This window comes from Euwallacea fornicatus, chromosome 26 (assembly GCF_040115645.1).
Source record: "Euwallacea fornicatus isolate EFF26 chromosome 26, ASM4011564v1, whole genome shotgun sequence".
In the NCBI taxonomy this organism is placed as follows: domain Eukaryota; kingdom Metazoa; phylum Arthropoda; class Insecta; order Coleoptera; family Curculionidae; genus Euwallacea; species Euwallacea fornicatus.
In genome coordinates, this window is record NC_089566.1 from 2,510,090 (window position 1) to 2,528,992 (window position 18,903).

Here is an 18,903-nt window from a genome sequence, read left to right on the forward strand (position 1 = left end):
TGCATAAAGGCTCAAATGTCGGTCTTATTTCAATTTAACAAAAAAAGCAACGGCTACGGTAACATGTGAATTGTCAACGTTCAAAGTATCAAACGATATATCGCAGCTCTTTCTGCATCAAACATTCGAAAAATAAGATTTTTTTTACCTCGAAAAGTTGCAATCGCAAAGACCTAACGCGTCTCTAGTGATGCGTTGAGAAATCCCCGTTCTAGTGAGTTTTTTTCCCGCAAAACTAGAAAGCGCAACGCATTGTCCAGTTTTGAGCCGTTACTGTTGGCAATTTTGAGTCATTTGAGTCATAAAAATCTGCCTACTAAATTTGTTTTCGATTCGAAGTCACTACGCAGCCGCACGTCGCGGAAATACAAGCAAAACACTTAAGTAATCTAACCTCAATAGTGTCAGCGAGCATGCGTAAAAGTTACAGCGGTGAGTTCTAAGGTGTCTTAAGGGACATATGCGGTGCTGTGATGCCAGAACTGGTTTCGGTGCGTAAAAATGAATTTGAACAGCGTAATACCCCAGGTGCGAAAAGGATATAAAAAAGTAATTAAATTATTTTAAAATACATATATTAGCTCGAAAAGGCAATGATTATACATAGTATACCATATTTTGTGTACATACATATGACTGAGCTCAAGAATTATTTAACAACTTTTTTTCAACAAAATTAATTTGGTCTAATAACCGGAGTAATGCTCAGGTAACGGGTGTTATGTCAGACTATAACCAACGTAACATACAGAATCATATTTGCACGAGTTAAAAAAGCCGTCGTTCTTAATGTATTATTGAAATCGATAACAACTCAAATTACATCTTTATAAGGATATTTGTTTATTTAAACCGCACATATTATTTAATAATATCGATGGTAACGTCACGACACGCAATATAGCACGAAATAAGGAATAGTTTACGTCTACCTACAAGTGTAAGATAGTTGAGACTTCGGCTCTATTCGGTTTATAAGTTCCGCTGTACATTTTCAACGTCTTTTATGTGAGACAAGTCACAAGAATAGTGGTTTCTCCTTATGTCTATGATAATAGAAATGAGATAATGGAGGTCATGAAATCTACAGTTTTCTAATAATAATTCGTGGGTAAATCCGTTGATTGCTTTGCATAACCAACGTTAATAGCTGAGAACAGTAATGGATACTAAACTGTAAAAGCAACATCAAAATAAATTATATTTACTAAAAATTTCAAATAACATACTAAACCATTCATCCTTTCCAGCAAAAAACTTTAACACTGTTCGCCCTATTCGCTTAGTTTTTTAACTGATCACGGACGAGATCGCTGCAATCGACAGAAGACAGATAATTGGGAAATTTTATTATCAATTTATTCACTATCGGTAATTTACATTAGTAAGCAACATTTAAATGTTACATTTATTACCTAATTCCAGCCGAAGGAATACATGAAAGGAATGCAAAGCAAAATTTTAGTCAGTCAATGCGGGGCTGGAGCGGGGGCGACGGTAAGGGGGTGTGATTTTTTTTAATGAAAACTGATTAATTGCAGTACACTTGTTCGGCATACGTGAATTTGTTAACAAACAGTAATTTCGTAAATAATTTAAAATCGAAAAGCAACAATATTTTTTATTTCACATGAAAATTACTTTAGGCATGGAACTGTAACAGTTTACCAATAACGACCCTCGTTTGAGTTTTGGCATTCTTGGCAATGGAAAATCGTAACTTGAAAATCGTCACTCTTGTGTGTGGAAACTCTCGCCACTACACTCGCTTTCTACTGAAACGCATCACCCAGTAATAATAATAATTAAGTCTTGCAATTTTGGTAAAATAATGCTCGATACTAAAGCGTCAAATGATCGCTAAAAAAACAATATTTGTTAATTAAAAAGTCAATAATGAGTGACATCGACTCGTACAGCAATTCAAGCGTGCACTCATTGCGGCATGCTTTACAACAAATGATCAATGTCCTTCTGGGATATTTCATTCCATGCTACCTCAAAGTGGTGTCATAAGTCATCTAAATTGCTTCGATGCCTCGGTAAACTTCGAAAAGGACGATTCATCATGTCCCAAATATGTTCCATGGGTGATAAGTCCGGTTACCGTTCAGGCCAGGCCGGCATTTCCAAGCATTATTTTGCCAAAATTACAAAAATTAATTGTTGCCCGGTGGTGTATTTCATATGAAACTTAGTATACTGAATACATCCGATGCCGGGACCGAGACTGCAATCTGTATTTTGAGACAAAGTCTGAGACTATCTCGGTCTCGATCTTGGTGTGCCAAATCCCTATTGTAAATGGAAGATGTCGCAAATTCCATTCTTGACTGGAATAATTTTTTTTTCAAATTACGAAAAACGAGTTCAAGGTTTTCATTTTGTTTATAGTCCGTCATATGATGACAGATTGTAAGTTTACAGTTTTTGTCAATACGCTTTTAGGAGGTTTAATCTACACATCCTTATTAAGTAAAAAGACCTTTAAGAAAACTTGTTCATTTCGGGTATTTACTTAACTAAACTGCCATGTGATCTATAGGGAAATCGAAGGGAAAAAATTAATCAAAAAATAAATAGTTATAGAAGTCATTTTGACGCAAATGGTATTATAACGTGATTTTGTATATATTTTTTCTGCTACCGTACAGTAAAGCGTATTATATGATACTCGTTCGCGTACAGAAAGTAATAAATATCTGCTTTATCTCACCTGTAAGATAAAGTGTTTTTACAACAGCGACCAAGACATGCAGGTTAATTTCTTACGTATTTTTCTTTTTCGAATCTAACCCTCGCCCCTGCACGTCCTGCCCGGACGACTTATCGAGAACATTGAAGCGGAGACAATCAGTCTCAACAAGAAAAGTACCACTTCCTGTCCTCTTTCAGTAAATAGCTCGAATGCATCCATTTTCTGCCTTTCTGACTCGGCTCCCAATAAACGGCATGAAAGCTTTAGTTGTAAAACAGGCAAAAAACAAATAGTACGCAGTTCCTTTTGATCAAATTAAAGTTTACGGTCTACATTGGAGCTTTGAGATAGAGATTGAGAACAACACCGAGCCCCAATTCGAGCTGAGCCCAAAGTTATGAAAGGAACAACTTTTCAAACTGCACCACGTCCATCACTAAACGAAACTGACTCAGTACCGGTCTGAATATGCAAGACTGGGAGGCTACATACATACGAAGGAGGATCAAAAAGTTTCAGGACGAATGCTTAAAAACTTTATTTAAAAACACTAAAAATGTTCCACGTTGTCTCTTTCGAAGTACTCGCTTTGGTAACAAATACACTTCTACCAACGTCGTTTCCACTGCTGAAAAAATTCTGAGAACTGTTCTTGTGGAATGGTGTTCAACCCTTCGAGCAATTTTTCTTTAATATCTTCAACCGAACCAAACCGCTGCCCTTTCACAAGTTTTTTGAGTGTGGTAAACAAGATAAAGTCCGCAGGGGCCAGGTCTGGTGAGTAGGTAGATCACAGTCATGCCATTTATGCGCGCAGAAATAGCAAATGAGCAACTTAGAAACTGGTGCATTGTCGTGGTGCAACACCCAATTCCCAGTTCGCCACAGCTTTATTGAAAAAAATTGTTATGTTAATAAAATATTAAAAACACGCATTCTCCAATTCATTTAAATTGATCTTATTAAATACTGAAAAATCGCTATACATGCAGAACTCGTTCTACAAAATCACCTGCAACTTCGCGGAAACGAAAAAAAATCAGAATTGGGAAAAAGGCTAACCGATGTTGCCTGTTGTACTGCGCTTCGTTGCGACGTTGCCCCGTAACTCAATTCCTGAAACTTTTTGATCACCGCTCGTAAGACTCGGTTTGGGTCTCACAGAGTCCTATGTCAGGCCCTTTTTTCTCATGTTAGTTTTGCTCCATTCTCTCTATCTCTATATATACAAAAAATGTTTATTGCGTAGCATCATTTGTGCATTCTGAAGTTTATAGAGTTCGTGTGAACTTTCAACTTAATTTAATTTAAAAGCAAAATGATTCACGGTCAGTGATCCGCTATTTTGTTTCAAAATCACCTATTGCCAAACTTCTGGGACTCTCTACGATAAAACAAATTAAAAGAACATATTAGGGGTGCTATCAGTAAAGTGTTTAAGCTCCCAAAGCGGTATTTTAGCGTCCTACACAAGGAACCCTATAAAGGATGATAAATTTCCTTCGATGGAGGCATTTTCCTCACCAACAATTTGTCTTTATACCTTGTCGCTCGTAGGTAGTACGTATATACATGAAAAAATATTTCCGACCTCCTCAAAACGTAACTTCCCCGTTTGGAAATTACAGGAAAGTGGAAAGTAGCAATTTGAAAGTTAATAGGGGAGGTTTAATCCCTGGTAAGAGGGAATAAAAACAAAATATAGCCGTAGGGGCTATCGGCACGCGGTTATGCCATTTTTTCTTATTCGAAGAGTTTTTAATGAACACAATTAAGGGGGCCGCCCTGTATCGATTTTGCGTTAGAGAGATAAATTTTCGCGTTGCCTCGAAAATTGTCAGTAAACAGGATTAAGAGAAAATAGTTTTGTAAACAAAGTTGCATAATGGCGTTTTATTTGGCATCTTATTCGGAACCTGATTATGGAAAACCAGTGCCGTGTACGTCGAAATTTACGGTTAAGAGTTTAGTACTCCTCGCAAATGACGTAATCCTAATATTTACTTTATTTCAATCGATACACGCACATCCAGACGGAGTCAGTTCTAAACAAATCTGTTTTGCTTCATACTTTCTACAATAACGGTTTTTCAGGAAATTAGCAAACTATTTGATGGAAAGAGGCAAATAAACCGCAGGAATTTTTCGAAAAATATAACTGATGTAATAAATTATATATATTTTTTGTTTACGTGTTCTTTGTATGGGCGTTATCGGTTGTGCCGCTTTATGTACCCATTTAACTGACATACAAATTTTCTTTTAATACATACACAAATTCTTGGATAAATATACACAACTCGGAATCCTCACTTTATAAGCATTTCATTTTTAATTTACTGCAATTAATTGTCTCTGTCAAGATTGCGCTTGCCCACTTAAGGGGCGACGTCGTTACGTCACTTGTTTATATTTAATAGTTTCAACAATTAAGGTCACCATTTTTTCGTCCTTATTGGGAGCTCCTAAAAATCCGCAAAGCACCACGCATGAGCCCCGTTAGGTAGTCGCGGAGCGAGAATTTAGTTATCTTTTTCAGGGACGCCCTATGCCATGTGCGTGGATACATTCACATCAGATAAAGAAAACAAGGCCATTTGTAAATGAAAACATAAAAGCGGTTAATGTTAAGCTCGAAACGTCTGTCTAAACATTTTTTAGAGCGAATACAGCAGCGTCTTGGCGAACTTACATAACTGCGAAAACTAACCGAAGCTCGCATAAACAGATTACTCTACACCACTGTTAATAAACAAAATTATAAACACGTATTATGTGTTTATATTTAGAATTGTTTTCGTCAAATCTTAAATCTTAAATTACTAAACTTAACCGCGCGCTCGCTGCTTCTTGGTAATAAGAATAGTTTTTAGAATCTGATTCCAGGCCTCTGGAATACAGGATGCGGGAACGGCGGAGCTTCATAAAAATCTTGTGAAAACAAATTTATCCTGTCAAACAAACAAACAAACAGTTTGCGTGAATCTCAAATATTCATGCCAAGTTTTCTGGCGTAAACGCATTAACGATCAAGTGTATACAGAGTGTATAGATCTCGGTCGTTTTACCGTTGTGTTGCCGTAAAAATTAGAAGTGCTCGTAGATTAGACCGTCGTGTCGGAAACGTCGAATACCTGCGGATAAATTCCGATTACTTTCACAACGTCCCGGGTATGTTTATTCGGTAAGGCCCTCTGCCCTATGTGTAAATAAACTAGCATCTGGCGTACCTATCTAAAAGCTCAGCGCTTTGTGGCTCTTTTGTGCCTCCAACTACTGTGTTTTCTCTAGGAGGCAGACAAACACTAAAAGAAAAAATTCCCATATTTAGAGAACAACAAAAACAGACCTAGAATAATACGAAGTGCGACACATTTAGGGACGGATCGAATTTCAAAACACATTTGGATTCCTTTCTTGCCGCCTGTCACGGCTACAGTTGTGTTTTTCTTTCATTTACCGGAAAAAACAACTTCAAAATAAGACAAGCAACAATCTGAGTCACGTATTTTAGGATGCAATGCACACGTGTTATTGCTAGTTAAAATGTGCTTTATTACTAATCCTAGGATACATCTGTACGTACGTACGTAAACTTCTGGACCTCGACGAATTTCTCACGCAATCCTGATGATCATTAACATCTGAGCCCGTTGTCTCATCTCAGCGATTTCTTCATTTAATTGTACAGGGTCATCCCCCATATTTTTTCTCGGCCCTAAAATCTTTATTCTCGGAAATATGAAAAAATAGTCGAGACGAGTGTTTTAGTTTTCATCGTGAATTATCAGAATCCTCTATCGGATGAAACGAACGAGCATCGTAAAGCTGTCAAAAAACGCCAAGTTGTGTTCTTCTAAATAGAACATTCTGTATATTTGTATTTTTGGAATCTGCTCCACACGATACGACGAATACGCATAAGAGACGCGTGTGAAACTTACCACGCAAGTGTTGTCCAGAGTTGGCAGTGGTTTTGAAAAAAGAATTTGTAAGTGTCCGGAAATGGACGGTCGACATTTTGAACGTATAATATGGCATTGCCTTTAAACTAATGAAGTTATGGCCGCTTAAAGTTCTAACTTGATTAGTTTTCAATTTTGCACTCCCTGTATAAGGTAGCAAGTTTATCATCATTGGGATATAAAATATGATTTATTGTTACGCTACACTGCAAATTACACTTACACAACTTAAATACTCCTTAACTGTTTAAAACATGGAAATTGTGTAAAATTTTGATAAAACTTCAATTATTTAAAAAACCTTAAGTGTTAGGTATTGTAAATCTTATTAAAACAGACACTTGTTGTGATCGAAGGATTCAAAAATTTAACAATATACGAGGAGTTCCGTGTAAAAAAAAACCAACTTTGATACTTTTAGGACTTTTGGGACACCCTGTTTAATATGAAAATAATTTTAAAAAGTAGTCACGATAGACCCTCATGTAGTCCAACGATGAAACTTTTTGAAAGCCTCGTATTTTGGCCACAACATTCCGTGCCGTATAGCGTGAATAACCCTGTATAGGCCATACATTTGTGCTAGCCGTGTGCCCTATGGACACGTTTAAAACTTTCATTCTCAAATCAAAGTCGTCATGGAAAAAAACGTAGCTGCAGCTAGCTGTCATTGCTTTGTAAATTTTGTCGGTTCAGGTTAGTTCAGGTACTGTATATATTGCTAACAGACCGCAACAAAATTCCCATGGGATATTCTGTTGAAGAAAACACAAATATAGCACGACTACATTATGGAAATGAAGAAAATTCTGGAAGAACACGCCCAAATTTTCGATGCCATTTTCCAAATATGCAAAAATCCATGTAGCAGAACTACAAGAGATATAATTAAAGAAATTCAAGAGGTAAAGACTTTGAAAAGGAAGAAGAGAGTTATCCAAGAGAACGAAATGGCTTTAAATATGTTGTTGTATTTTGAAGGAAGCGATGACTTTGTTTATCGAATGCATTTTTCAGTAACTCAACGTTTCAATATTCTAAAAAATCCTTACAGTTCAATACTTGCAGCGGCTCGAATTTTTCATAAATCTTACAAAAAATTTTTTGATGTTTTCGAGAAGCATAAGTGTCATCCGTACAAAATAAATCCAGTTCGGGGATTGACCGAAAATAACATTGTTCAGACACGAAATTTGTGTGCTGAAATATTAAGAATGTTGGCAGAAGACCCAAATTTGCCCAGAAAAATTATACTCACAGATGAAGCTTCCTTTACGCCATCTGGCATGTTAAATCGGCAAAATAAACGGTGTTGGAGCACCAACAATCCTCATGAGCACCAAGTAATCAAAATTCAGGGCCGTAAATCGATGAACGTGTGGTATGAAATTTCGGACAATAGAGACTTGGGACCAGTTATTTTTGTAGACTCCTTAACTGGTCAGAAATATAAAAGATATTTAGGAAACTTTTGAAAGACGTACCAAATCGAGAAGGGCTTGCTTGGTCACAAGATGGAGCACCTCCACATAATGTCCGAAGTGTTACTAATTTCCTAAATATTAAGTACCAGATGTACCAGATTCTGGTTTCGCGTCCCTAAAAATCCCCCAATGTGACATTTTGTTCAGAGTGTAACGTTACGAAGCAAATAATTTTTTTTTGGTTTTTTAATCTTCACTCTAACAACCAGAATTGCGAAATCCTCCCTGTTTCGGATTACGGTAAATTGGGTTAAACCATCAGGCTTTCGCCTTAAAAACCCTTGGTTGAATTTAATAGAGATCTTTTAGAGACACCCTGTATACGTTTATATTAATAAAAATGTCTATAATTTTGAAAAAAAGAATAATCTTGTTAATAAATTTACGATTTACCGCCGAATCCTTAGTGATTTCACCTAATAAATCATTGTACTCTTAAAGCATTACAGATGTTGAAGCATTATATTTCATTTTCGGAGCATGAGTAGGAATAGTGGGCAACTTTCCTTAAAGTCTAATTCAAGCGCAATTAGAAACTCTAGAAAGCCTGATTATAAATGATCACACTTTTTATACTATTATTACAGCTCACCCCTTTATAATAATGTTTTTCGGTAATATCCATCTTAGTCGGAAGATGTAGAAATTGAGTAGTTTCACTAACACTTGAAGCTTCAGATATAGCCTTTCTACGATTAAACAATATAAGATTTTGACTTTTGTTATCGCATTCAATTTTACTATTAATTAAAAAAATGGTCGAACTGTTTATCCTGCGTTGGTACGTATCTATTTTCACTCTATAATTAACAAGAGTTTCATTCATTCCGGGAACAATTAATTTTATTTCAACAATCATTGACATATATTCCGCAGTAATAAAGCCAAAAAAACTTGTTTTTTATTTGACCTGTTAAAATTACGGTAATTCTTCTTGTACTTTATATACCATTTATAGCAAGAGGCACCACTATGCTCTTCACAGGTCAAAATCTGAATTTATCATTGTTTGAACCTTCAGGAGGTTCGATTCTATCATTCTGATTTTGCGGACACCTAGAAGTGCATATTTTCATTTTACCAGGATTCGGAATTATTTCTCACAGTACTAACGAATAAAGACGACAAGTGAGCCTTTGTAGTCGTAAGAAGGATTTAAGCCATAAAAGCAGTTTGAGCTTAATAGTGAGCTTCCACATACATATTTACTACAGGACTAGATTTTGGCGCACGAGCATGTTACATTACATTATTGTAGTTCCAATTACAATTAATATGATTCTACAATTAGTAATTTACCATGGTACCCAAATTATTCCTATTCGCGACTTTTAACGGGCCCTAGGACTTATTTTTCTATTCCTTTTAGGAGGATTCACAGAATTTACTTTAGTTCGTTCATCTATTGATATTATTCTTTGTAATATTTACTATGCAGTAAATCCACTTTCGTTACGTTTCATCCATGGAGGCGGTCGTTGCGATCATAATGGAAGCGGTCCACTGATTCTCCTTATTCATAGGCATTAATTTAAATGATAAATACCTAAAGATTTCATTTATTTCTGTATTTATCGAGGCAAATTTAACTTTGTTCTTTCAACACTTTCCAGGATTAGGACACATGACGATATTCGGCCTATCATGGTGTACATACTATATATGTATCATTTGCGTGAAATTTATTGCAACTTGAAAAAGCTGTCTTCTTCAAGATATTTCATCCCCACTAATGCAATTTTTGTTATTTCACGATGATTCTCTTATAATTCTATTGTTACTACAATTTCAATAGGTCAAATACTTTTTTCTGTCGTATTTGACAATTTTATTCATAGATTCGTTTCAGAAGGGCAAAAACCATCTATAAAAATCTTATTACCTCCTTACATTCTTTTAGCTTAGCATTAGGCACTCGGTCCCCTCATTTTAAGATGTTTTTTGTCCAAAGCATCCTTTTATTAATTGTTTTCGTGTTAGATGAACTATGGAAGAAAAAAAATTGCATATATTTTATGAAATGTTTTGCATTTATTTTGTTTAAAATTTTCACAAAAAATTATGTTTATTAATTCCTTGTTTTTTACATTGAACTTTCAAGAACTTACCGATTTTCACCTTTTTTAGACAATGCTCAGTGCCGCACATCTTCATTATTTCTTTTCAACTTTGGAGGTATCCATGAGCTATCATTTAAAAATATCGCGTTGTAAAGCCCATTTGCGACACGCTTTTTCCCAACATTCCGTTTTTCGGTTCACTTCCACATCTCTGACAAAAAAAAAGAGGTCGGAGAGTCTTGGACAAAATTTGCACCTCGCACCAAATCGCCTTTGTTTAATTTATATCAATAGCTTTACACATATCTTACTTCGCTTTTAACAATAGAATAGCTGCTTCCTTGCAGCAATAAAACGGAGATAAAAAAAAAGTTACAAAATGGAAATTTTCTAGCAAATCTTCTTTGCGGTTATTCCATTGATTGCAATTGATTATTCCAAGTAGATATTTTAAACGCCAAACATTCCTAACTAAAAGTGTTTCTCGTAGAAAATAAACATTTGATTCACTATCAAATGTATGTCAGAGTTTATGTGTATAGTGATATGTCAATATTGACTGTACCATAAGCCTTGGTTAACTCTAAAAAAAGTACCACAGACGCACTGTCCTACTCCATTGTATCGAAAATACTCGTATATATTGCGTTCCGTCATGAAGCCAAGCGTGCGCTTACATATAACTCTTTTAAATATTTTTCGAAAACGTAGACAACTGACTTATATGTCGATAATTCTCCATTTCTGTGCCCCATCCTGGAATGTCCTCCTTTTTTAGCGCAGAAAGAACCAATGCCCTTTCCAACTCGACAGGAAAAATGTAATAGAGATATTTATGTAACGAACGGCAGAGTATTCCATATATGATTTGGTACAAATTTTGTTAACTTTAATTTTTAAAAGTTTATTAGGTGTTTATTCACCCCTCGATTTATTTTTAAATTTATACATGCAATAACTCGAAACTAATATCTGCAATTGAGTCCCATGTCACTCTGAAACGGTGTTACTTGTAGTTTCGAGAGTAATTTTGGAGTAACTTCTACGAAAAACTCATTAAAGTTACTAGCAGCTATAACCGAAGTATGCATTTACAACCTCAGTTTTTGCCTTAGATTTTACCTCTACACACCAATCTTTCTGATTATGGACCAACCTGTGTTATCTAAATCGGTTATTTCATTTCCATATATTTTCGAGTTGTATTTTTTCAATAAGCCATAATATTGTTTCTTGTTATCCATTTATTGCCGCAATTTTCCATGATTTTTTTTAATTCCATACTTCGCTATCTGAAGTTCCCTCAGAAATTATTTGGTTTTGCTAAAGGTATTTATTCAATTTCTTTTCACTCTAATTACTAGTTAACTTCTGTCTTTCTCATAGAGAACTGCCCCATTCACGCTTCCAAGGTCTCTTTAAAGCCGACAACATTTGCGTCATTGAAAACCTTTTTTTCGCCAAAGTTGGGTCTTGTAACCGCAACATTCAGTGTTAACTTTTCTACGCTTCATAGATCATACACGTTAACTCATTAAATCTCTTTTCCCTTCTAATTTCAGACGTACGTCACTAATGGAGCATTCCTCCCTTGCATTAGTTGCACAAATTGCTGCTTTATATCTTATTTTCGTAATTACATAAATTACACTGCCTCCTGGGAATTCGTTTTGAGGTAACAAGACCGTTTAAAAATTTAACAAAAAACGCCCTGTAATTTGCAAAAAAACTAGTAACATTGATGAACAACGATTTTGGGGTACAAGGAGTAAAAGTTTAAACATAATTTTAAAAATAAAAATTCGTATTAACGGGACATAAAATGCAATTTCCATTATCCATTATTTTTTAAGCACAACATGCAATAATTACAATTTGTTTTTTATATGAGCATAAGGATTACTGCAGTTTCGTGCATTTAAATGTTCGGTGTTTCACTCCCCCCTAAAGGGGGCCTTAAAAAAATCCTCAAAGAAACAACTTCCGATAAGATTTCATAATGAGCTTCGTTCGTCGATTAGTGCACATATTTCAGATGTCATTTTACGAGTGGTCAAGACTAGTGGACAAGACAAAACACGATTAGTAAGACGTGACCGATACACGTGCGTCCTCACATTCGAAGTTTTGGCCTCGCCAATTGCAAATTCATTTGGGATCTCCGAAGGCCGAGGGCAAATTATTGAAAGGGAGAAATTTTTTGTTCCCTCATGCCACCCCTTGATTACTTATACGACGATATATAGGGAATCGAAAGAATGCTGAAGTAAGCAAAGCAAAGATCTTTGTGGGTTGCTAGCAGTATGTTGGGATTTAAGCTAAACGCCTTTGTGCAGTTAATCAAAGGGAGGGTGTCCTGGACAGGGACGGACGTTAATTCTGCCTTCCAAATCTATTCATATCGGGCATTCGAAGTTTTGTTCTGTACAGGTAATTGGACGATAAAAATGAGGGTTTGCTTTGTTTTATTTAGAATGACATTTGAATGTAATAAAAGGGCGACATTTTTCCATGGTGGCGGGTTAGGAGTGGTAAAGGTCTGATGTAACGAATGTAACGTTTTTGGCTTCCTTAAAACTCACAAACATAGACGATAAAATAACAATAGGCGGTTGACTTCCATTATTCCAAAGATTAAATGTATGTTTAATAGTAAATAAATAATACATTCGCGTATGTTTAACAAGTTTATTATATTTTAACTACGGTCGCTTATAATAAATACAACTTCATTTTTTTTATATATATATACTATATATATATATATATATATATACTATATATATATATATACTACCGTGGTAACCGAGGTGTATGTGTGTATATATTTAACGATGCCATGTTTACGGCTTTTATCGTCTGTTAGGATAATGATTTTGCCAATTACGGTGTAATTTTGCCCTTGCGAAGGGGGTAGGCAGCTATTTGAACACCGTGATCGTGTGCAACTACATATTAAAAATCTACACGTGTGCAAACAAAAATCGTCAACTGCTCCCTCCATGTTCAAATTGTGTTGCTATTTATATTTGTTATTTTTGAAATTTTTAAACAAACAATTGCGATGTTTGCTTTATCAGTTATCAGTAGGTCGATAGTCTTCTTCGAATGGTTATTAGCTAACTAGGAGTTTTCGGGCGATTTTACAACGTCTCAGATACGGTTCATAGCAAACTCAACGTTGCAAAGTTTATTCTTCCCGGTAGAAAAAGAATATTATAATTTCATCTGTGTAGACGCGCTTTCTCTTACCCATAAAACATCGCGATGCTCTTTTCCTTTGCTTCCGCATCCGCTCAGGGCAGGGCCCTGTCCAGTTCTCTAATTTATTTAGATCGCCATCCGAAGATTTACAATAATGTTGTCACCACTTGAAAAAGCTGCAGGGCTCGGCAAAACCATTGCTCGAAGCAAACAACAAAGTATTAATTGGTAAATTAACAACATATTGTTCTTAAGGAGTACATAAAGCAAAGATCAGCACTCGTAAAGAGCTGACTCAAGGAAGTTATGACTGTTCGGTATTAATGAGAAAAGCACGGCGGAATAGGTTTGTTTATCCTTTACGCAAGTGTCAATGTTTTCCTTCAAATGCGGCTAGGAACACGTACTTATGTAACTCGAAAGCAGAAAAATTGATAAACAGGGTGTTGTTTGGATAAAAACCTTCCTAAAAAGGAATCCATTTCTTCAAACTTGGAAAAAGCTGTTTTCTATTTGCCACTTTCAGCATTATTCCTAGAAACCTCCCAAAGTAGACTCTCTCTCACTAAAGCTAAAGCGAAATTAGACAGTTATCGATAATTAAGCGCAAATAAGCAATGATATATAATTTTTTTGCTGGATATATATATATATATATATATATATATATATGTAATTCGTAAAACATCTCGGTTACATAATAGACGAAGTGCATATTTGCACAAATTTGTATGTATACAAGAATAAATAGAAATTGTTTAATAAAGCCGTTAACAAGATAATTAAATATTCACAAGTTTGCTTAAACAAATTAATGTTGTTAAGGTAAAAATGTTATGACCGCTTTTATGTCTTTTTTTTCCTGGAACATGCGGAATTCACATGACACCCAAATAATAATTTCTTATTCTTAGACGTGTCCATTGTTACTTGTCCAGTTGTTACTTCAGTACGAAGGTACTGTTTAAGCTCCGTTCAAATTTTGGTTTAATACAGCTGAAATTCGTGGAGTTTCAGACACCTTCCCATTAAATAGTATCAATTGACTATAGATGAGAATGAGCATCGATGCAGTATTTAAACCGTTGCGACTGTGCCCTCAAATTTTTGCTACAGCAAATTCATCCGGAAATTTTAAATCGATGACTACAGCAGCTCCCAACCCTACTTGATAAACCGAACGCCACTGATGGCTACTTTAAATAAACTACTCACGTATGAAATCAGCATTGCAAAATTTTTGAACTTGAAGAGCTAGAATGTCTGGGATGACTTACCAAAATTTCATAAACTATAGAGATTCTGAGTTGTACGTTTCTTTAAAAATAAAAAAATCGTGAATGAAAAATATTCTAAATTTACATGGGTTGTAGAGTCAGTAGCGTAGATCTAGTTCCTTTTTGAAAATTTCCATCTCGTGTTATGCAACAAACGTGATGAAAACTTAACGCATTCATTACTAAGATATTTTTAGAGAACTTTGCCATCACTCACCCACGCAAGTAAATAGACATTGGGGTCCCCGTGACCCCCTAAATAAAACACTGATTTTCAGTAGCGCCAAGTCAGAGCGGACACATTTTACACTCTTCCACGCCCCAGCGGTCAAGCTAAGCGGACGCATGCAAGGTTTGGCGAATTCAAAATAAGAGATTCGCCATGATGAGGACTATTACCAAATGTCTTCATTTATATCGTTTGCGCACTTCCAAATTTACATAAGGCTGTAAATCTACGACTTTGCAGTACTTCCCTTTTACCACGTATGCCACTAAAAGAAATTACTTATATGAATCACATATCCTGATTCCTCAACAAATGATTTTTTAGAATATTTAATTCATGAAACTTTGTTTGGAGGTTGTTGAAGGATTTTTAAGATGCTAAAAATTAATTTAAATAAAAATATTTTTTCTTGGTTTTAACACAACAATCTCCGTTAATGTATTTTTTTATCATATAGCGTTCAAGAAACCTAACATTATGTAAAATGAATTCGTGAACGTAGTATCAAGTGACCGGTAGGAATTTCTAAAAGATCGCAAAAGCTCCTGAAAATAATTAATTATGGCTCAATTTTACTGAAAGTTTCAATGACCATTTGTTGCTCAACAATGAGAAATTTAAGTTTTGATTTTTGTTCACAGTCGTCCAATGGTGAACGCCGTCTTAAATGATTGGGAGATATTTTTAAAACGCCGAAAATGCCTGTAAAAACATATTTTTGCTTAGTTTTAATACAATTTTGACCGTTTCTGCACGCTCCCAATATTCAGAATATTCAAAGAACAAAATATGCAAAATTCATTGTTGTACTTCCATGGTCTTAAATGAACAGGAGCAATTTCCAAGAAAAAAAAGTGACTATTTTAACTATTTCAACGAAAAGCAATTGTCGATTTACAAAAGTTGACATTAACAAATATGGCAGCAAAACTGATTAAAAAATTATATTTTTTTAAATTTATTTTTAAATAAATTGGAAATTAATTTTACTTCGCCGATCCTTTCCGTGAACAGTTTCCATTCGACACGATTCTTCAGGTGATAGGAATTTGTAACAATCTCCAAAAATTAGGTTTATCAAGCCAGTGGCGTAACATACTCTTCCGGAATTCTGGAAACTCTCAACCACATACTAAAAACGAATCGAAAACCCTCTGAACTTGAGCTTTAACGTATATAGAGTGGTTGTGTGTTACCGTTCGTAAACGAAATGAGTGATAATTATCTAAAAAATTAATATTGTTAAACTAATAAAGTAACGTCCGCAACTCTGTAGTTTTTAAGATACAGTGGGTTAAAGTTTTAACGTCTTCTTTGGTATCTTAGAAATCTCCCTATGGAACCTCTGAACACCAGTTTATTAGCCGAACTGTATTTCTTTCAATGAACTGTTAATCGCGCAATTTTACGTCACAGTTCTCCAACCATCTGGAGTGGAGATTGTATTGTCTTAACAGCACTCGACTTGTCATGCATTAAAATGGTTTCAAACGTTTTCCTGAAAAATGGTGCGTTGTGGCAGAAAAGTCAGGAGAGCTTTTAAATGAAAATAAAAATAATGTTCGTTTTGAGGCGAAGCAGTGGGGTGCATTGTTTTTTTCTTTAAAACACTCGAATGAGTATTGTTGGGTACACCACTGATGGAACTAAAAATAAAATTCGCACTGGAAACGAAGCAACCTTAGTAAATCAGATAATGCTAATAAACTTTCATAAAAATCGTTTATTTTTTTCCATAGAATCTTTTGCATATTTAGAAAATTACAAATTTCCGGATAGTAGTTTATTAATAAAAGTGAACTTATTTTCGAGTATCTATTACCCATTTCAGTTCGACAACGTCATTCACGAACACCATGTAGTGTTGTACTGCGTTATTGTTTTACCACACAGTGAAATGGAAATATAACATTCCGTTGTTCTTCATATAGCATTCAGATTCTATTAGTAATTTTTTTGTTCGGCTTTTCGGATGGGGTGGGGATTTACTCGCACGGGAGCCAATAATTGCAACATTATGATATCATAAGCAACCACTATAATTTTACCTTCAGAGCGAATAGTCCTCGTTCCTGTGTTCGCGAATACATTTTTGATGCGAACAAAGTGTTTTTTAATAGGCAGTTTTTAACCATGTTTATGACACTTTAAAACCTTAGACCTTGTTTTTGAGACATGTAATAGTAATTAGTAAGTAATATACTATAATAAGTGAAAATAGCACGTAAATAAAGATTTGACTTTGGAATGTATCACAGTAAAAAAGCTTAGCAACGTGGTTGCCGCGCATGCGTATTTGAGGTATTCCCGGGCTCCTGCCTTTCCGTAAGTTTTTTCCCCGTGCAAATTTCGCGATTAATGCAGCCTATTTGGATTATTTACAATGATGATTTGTCATTTAACTAGGTTCTAGGTAACCAGGTAGTAGAGTTAAGTTTTTTTTTGAATAATTTTATAATTTTTTCTTTCGCAAAATAAATAAATTAATATCTTTCTCCATTTCCTAGGGTCACATAGGAGAAGTGCCTTACGAAACCGCCGTTGGATGGTCAAAGAATCATTACTCCGCAGCGACGAGTCCCTGGCCATCCAGCATCAGGCATTCCCGATATAGTGTAAGTTGTTTAAGATTTTACAGAATCGTCGAAACACCGAAAATTACAGCAATTGCTTCTCTTACGAAGCTCTTTAGCCGGAAAGTCGTAAATATCGGGACCCTTGTTTGTGTTTACGCCATAATGGCATCATAATAAGTTCGACAGTCTGGGAGAGCTCGGGACAACAGTGAAAAAGCATTCTCCCGGAGATTTAAAACCCAAAGGGCGGCTTATATTGTCCTTTTTTCTTACGTTTTTTTTCTTTTCATGCGGATTTACAACCTCTTATGAGGCCCTAGATTAGATTTTTGCTTCCGGCTCTATTTTTAGTCTGTTGCTTACTTTTTTTTTGGCACATTTGAGAAAACAATCATCAGTAGTAGGCAATTGCCGATTTGTCCGTTTATGTGCGCTCGCGTCGAACCCTTTAATTTAAAGCGGGCATAAACATGAAAGCCTCTTATCGCATTTGGCCTTGAATTGTTTATAAATATTTATCATTATAGTGAAACAATATATAAAACGAATCCTATTTTCGAGTAAATAGTTATCTAAGCTTATCGGGCCAAAAGTAAGCGCTTAATTTCGTAACACCAAGTATAAACGTCATTCAACGCTCGGAATTATTGTTTTCGTCTTAATGGGTATAAAAATATCACTTAAGGTAGTAGTAAACTGATATCCATTAATTAAGAGGTTGTCCGTCTTATCATTAAGGTAGTCTATTATTCGACAGTACATCTACAGTGAGATAAAAAATTTAAGCCGCCACTACCGTGAATGTTGTTTTCGAAGCGCTCTGTATGCTTCAAAGCGTCGTATATCATATAAAAATAGTCTATTCACGAACCAGTATGCAACTCGTAAATTTAAATAACAAATAGCTCAAAGGCATTTTGATGATTATAATATTGTTTATCATATTTTTATTGTTTTCCCTAATTAATTTTTTATCGCACTTTTTCTACTCGGCGTGTGAAAAACATGGCAGTTCGTTTTGTAGGTTACAGGGTTTCAGATCCGGCGATTTCGGAGGCCCTGGGGATACGATTAATAACTTCGAGGGAGAAATAAAATATGTGTTTGCTTCTGGACCCCTGACATAAGGGAAATTTTAAAGACTGTATATAATTTTAAAGTCACTCCTTTTATCTTTTTCGAGTTTACGTCCCTGAAATATTCGATATTAACTTTTCCTCTAGGGGAAGTTACCCGCTGCTCGGGAAGAATTTTCACACTTTTGAGATCATGGAACTTTTGATATAAGGCCGTTCGGAATTAAATGGCCTATTATTGTTTTATGGCCCAGAAAGGGGAGGAGAGGGGTACGAATTTTTAGCATACAGATTTGTGCCAACAATAAAAAAATTGACCGCCGATTTCCGATCG

General features: G+C 35.3%; 1 protein-coding gene and 1 pseudogene across 10 annotated transcripts in view; both read left to right on the forward strand.

The window, feature by feature from the left end:
• LOC136347076 (forkhead box protein P1-like) overlaps positions 1–18,903 on the forward strand; it is a 167,315-nt gene that overhangs the window by 62,300 nt on the left and 86,112 nt on the right. For 9 of the 10 annotated variants that reach the window (XM_066296727.1, XM_066296726.1, XM_066296739.1 and 6 more), the window contains exon 2: positions 17,425–17,532. In XM_066296727.1, coding sequence (XP_066152824.1) covers positions 17,425–17,532 — 108 coding nt within the window. Of the gene's footprint in view, positions 1–17,088; positions 17,108–17,424; positions 17,533–18,903 lie in introns of those variants that run through there. The other variant, XM_066296735.1, reaches the window with a different exon arrangement.
• Positions 8,488–9,191, forward strand: LOC136347024 (cytochrome c oxidase subunit 1-like; annotated as a pseudogene).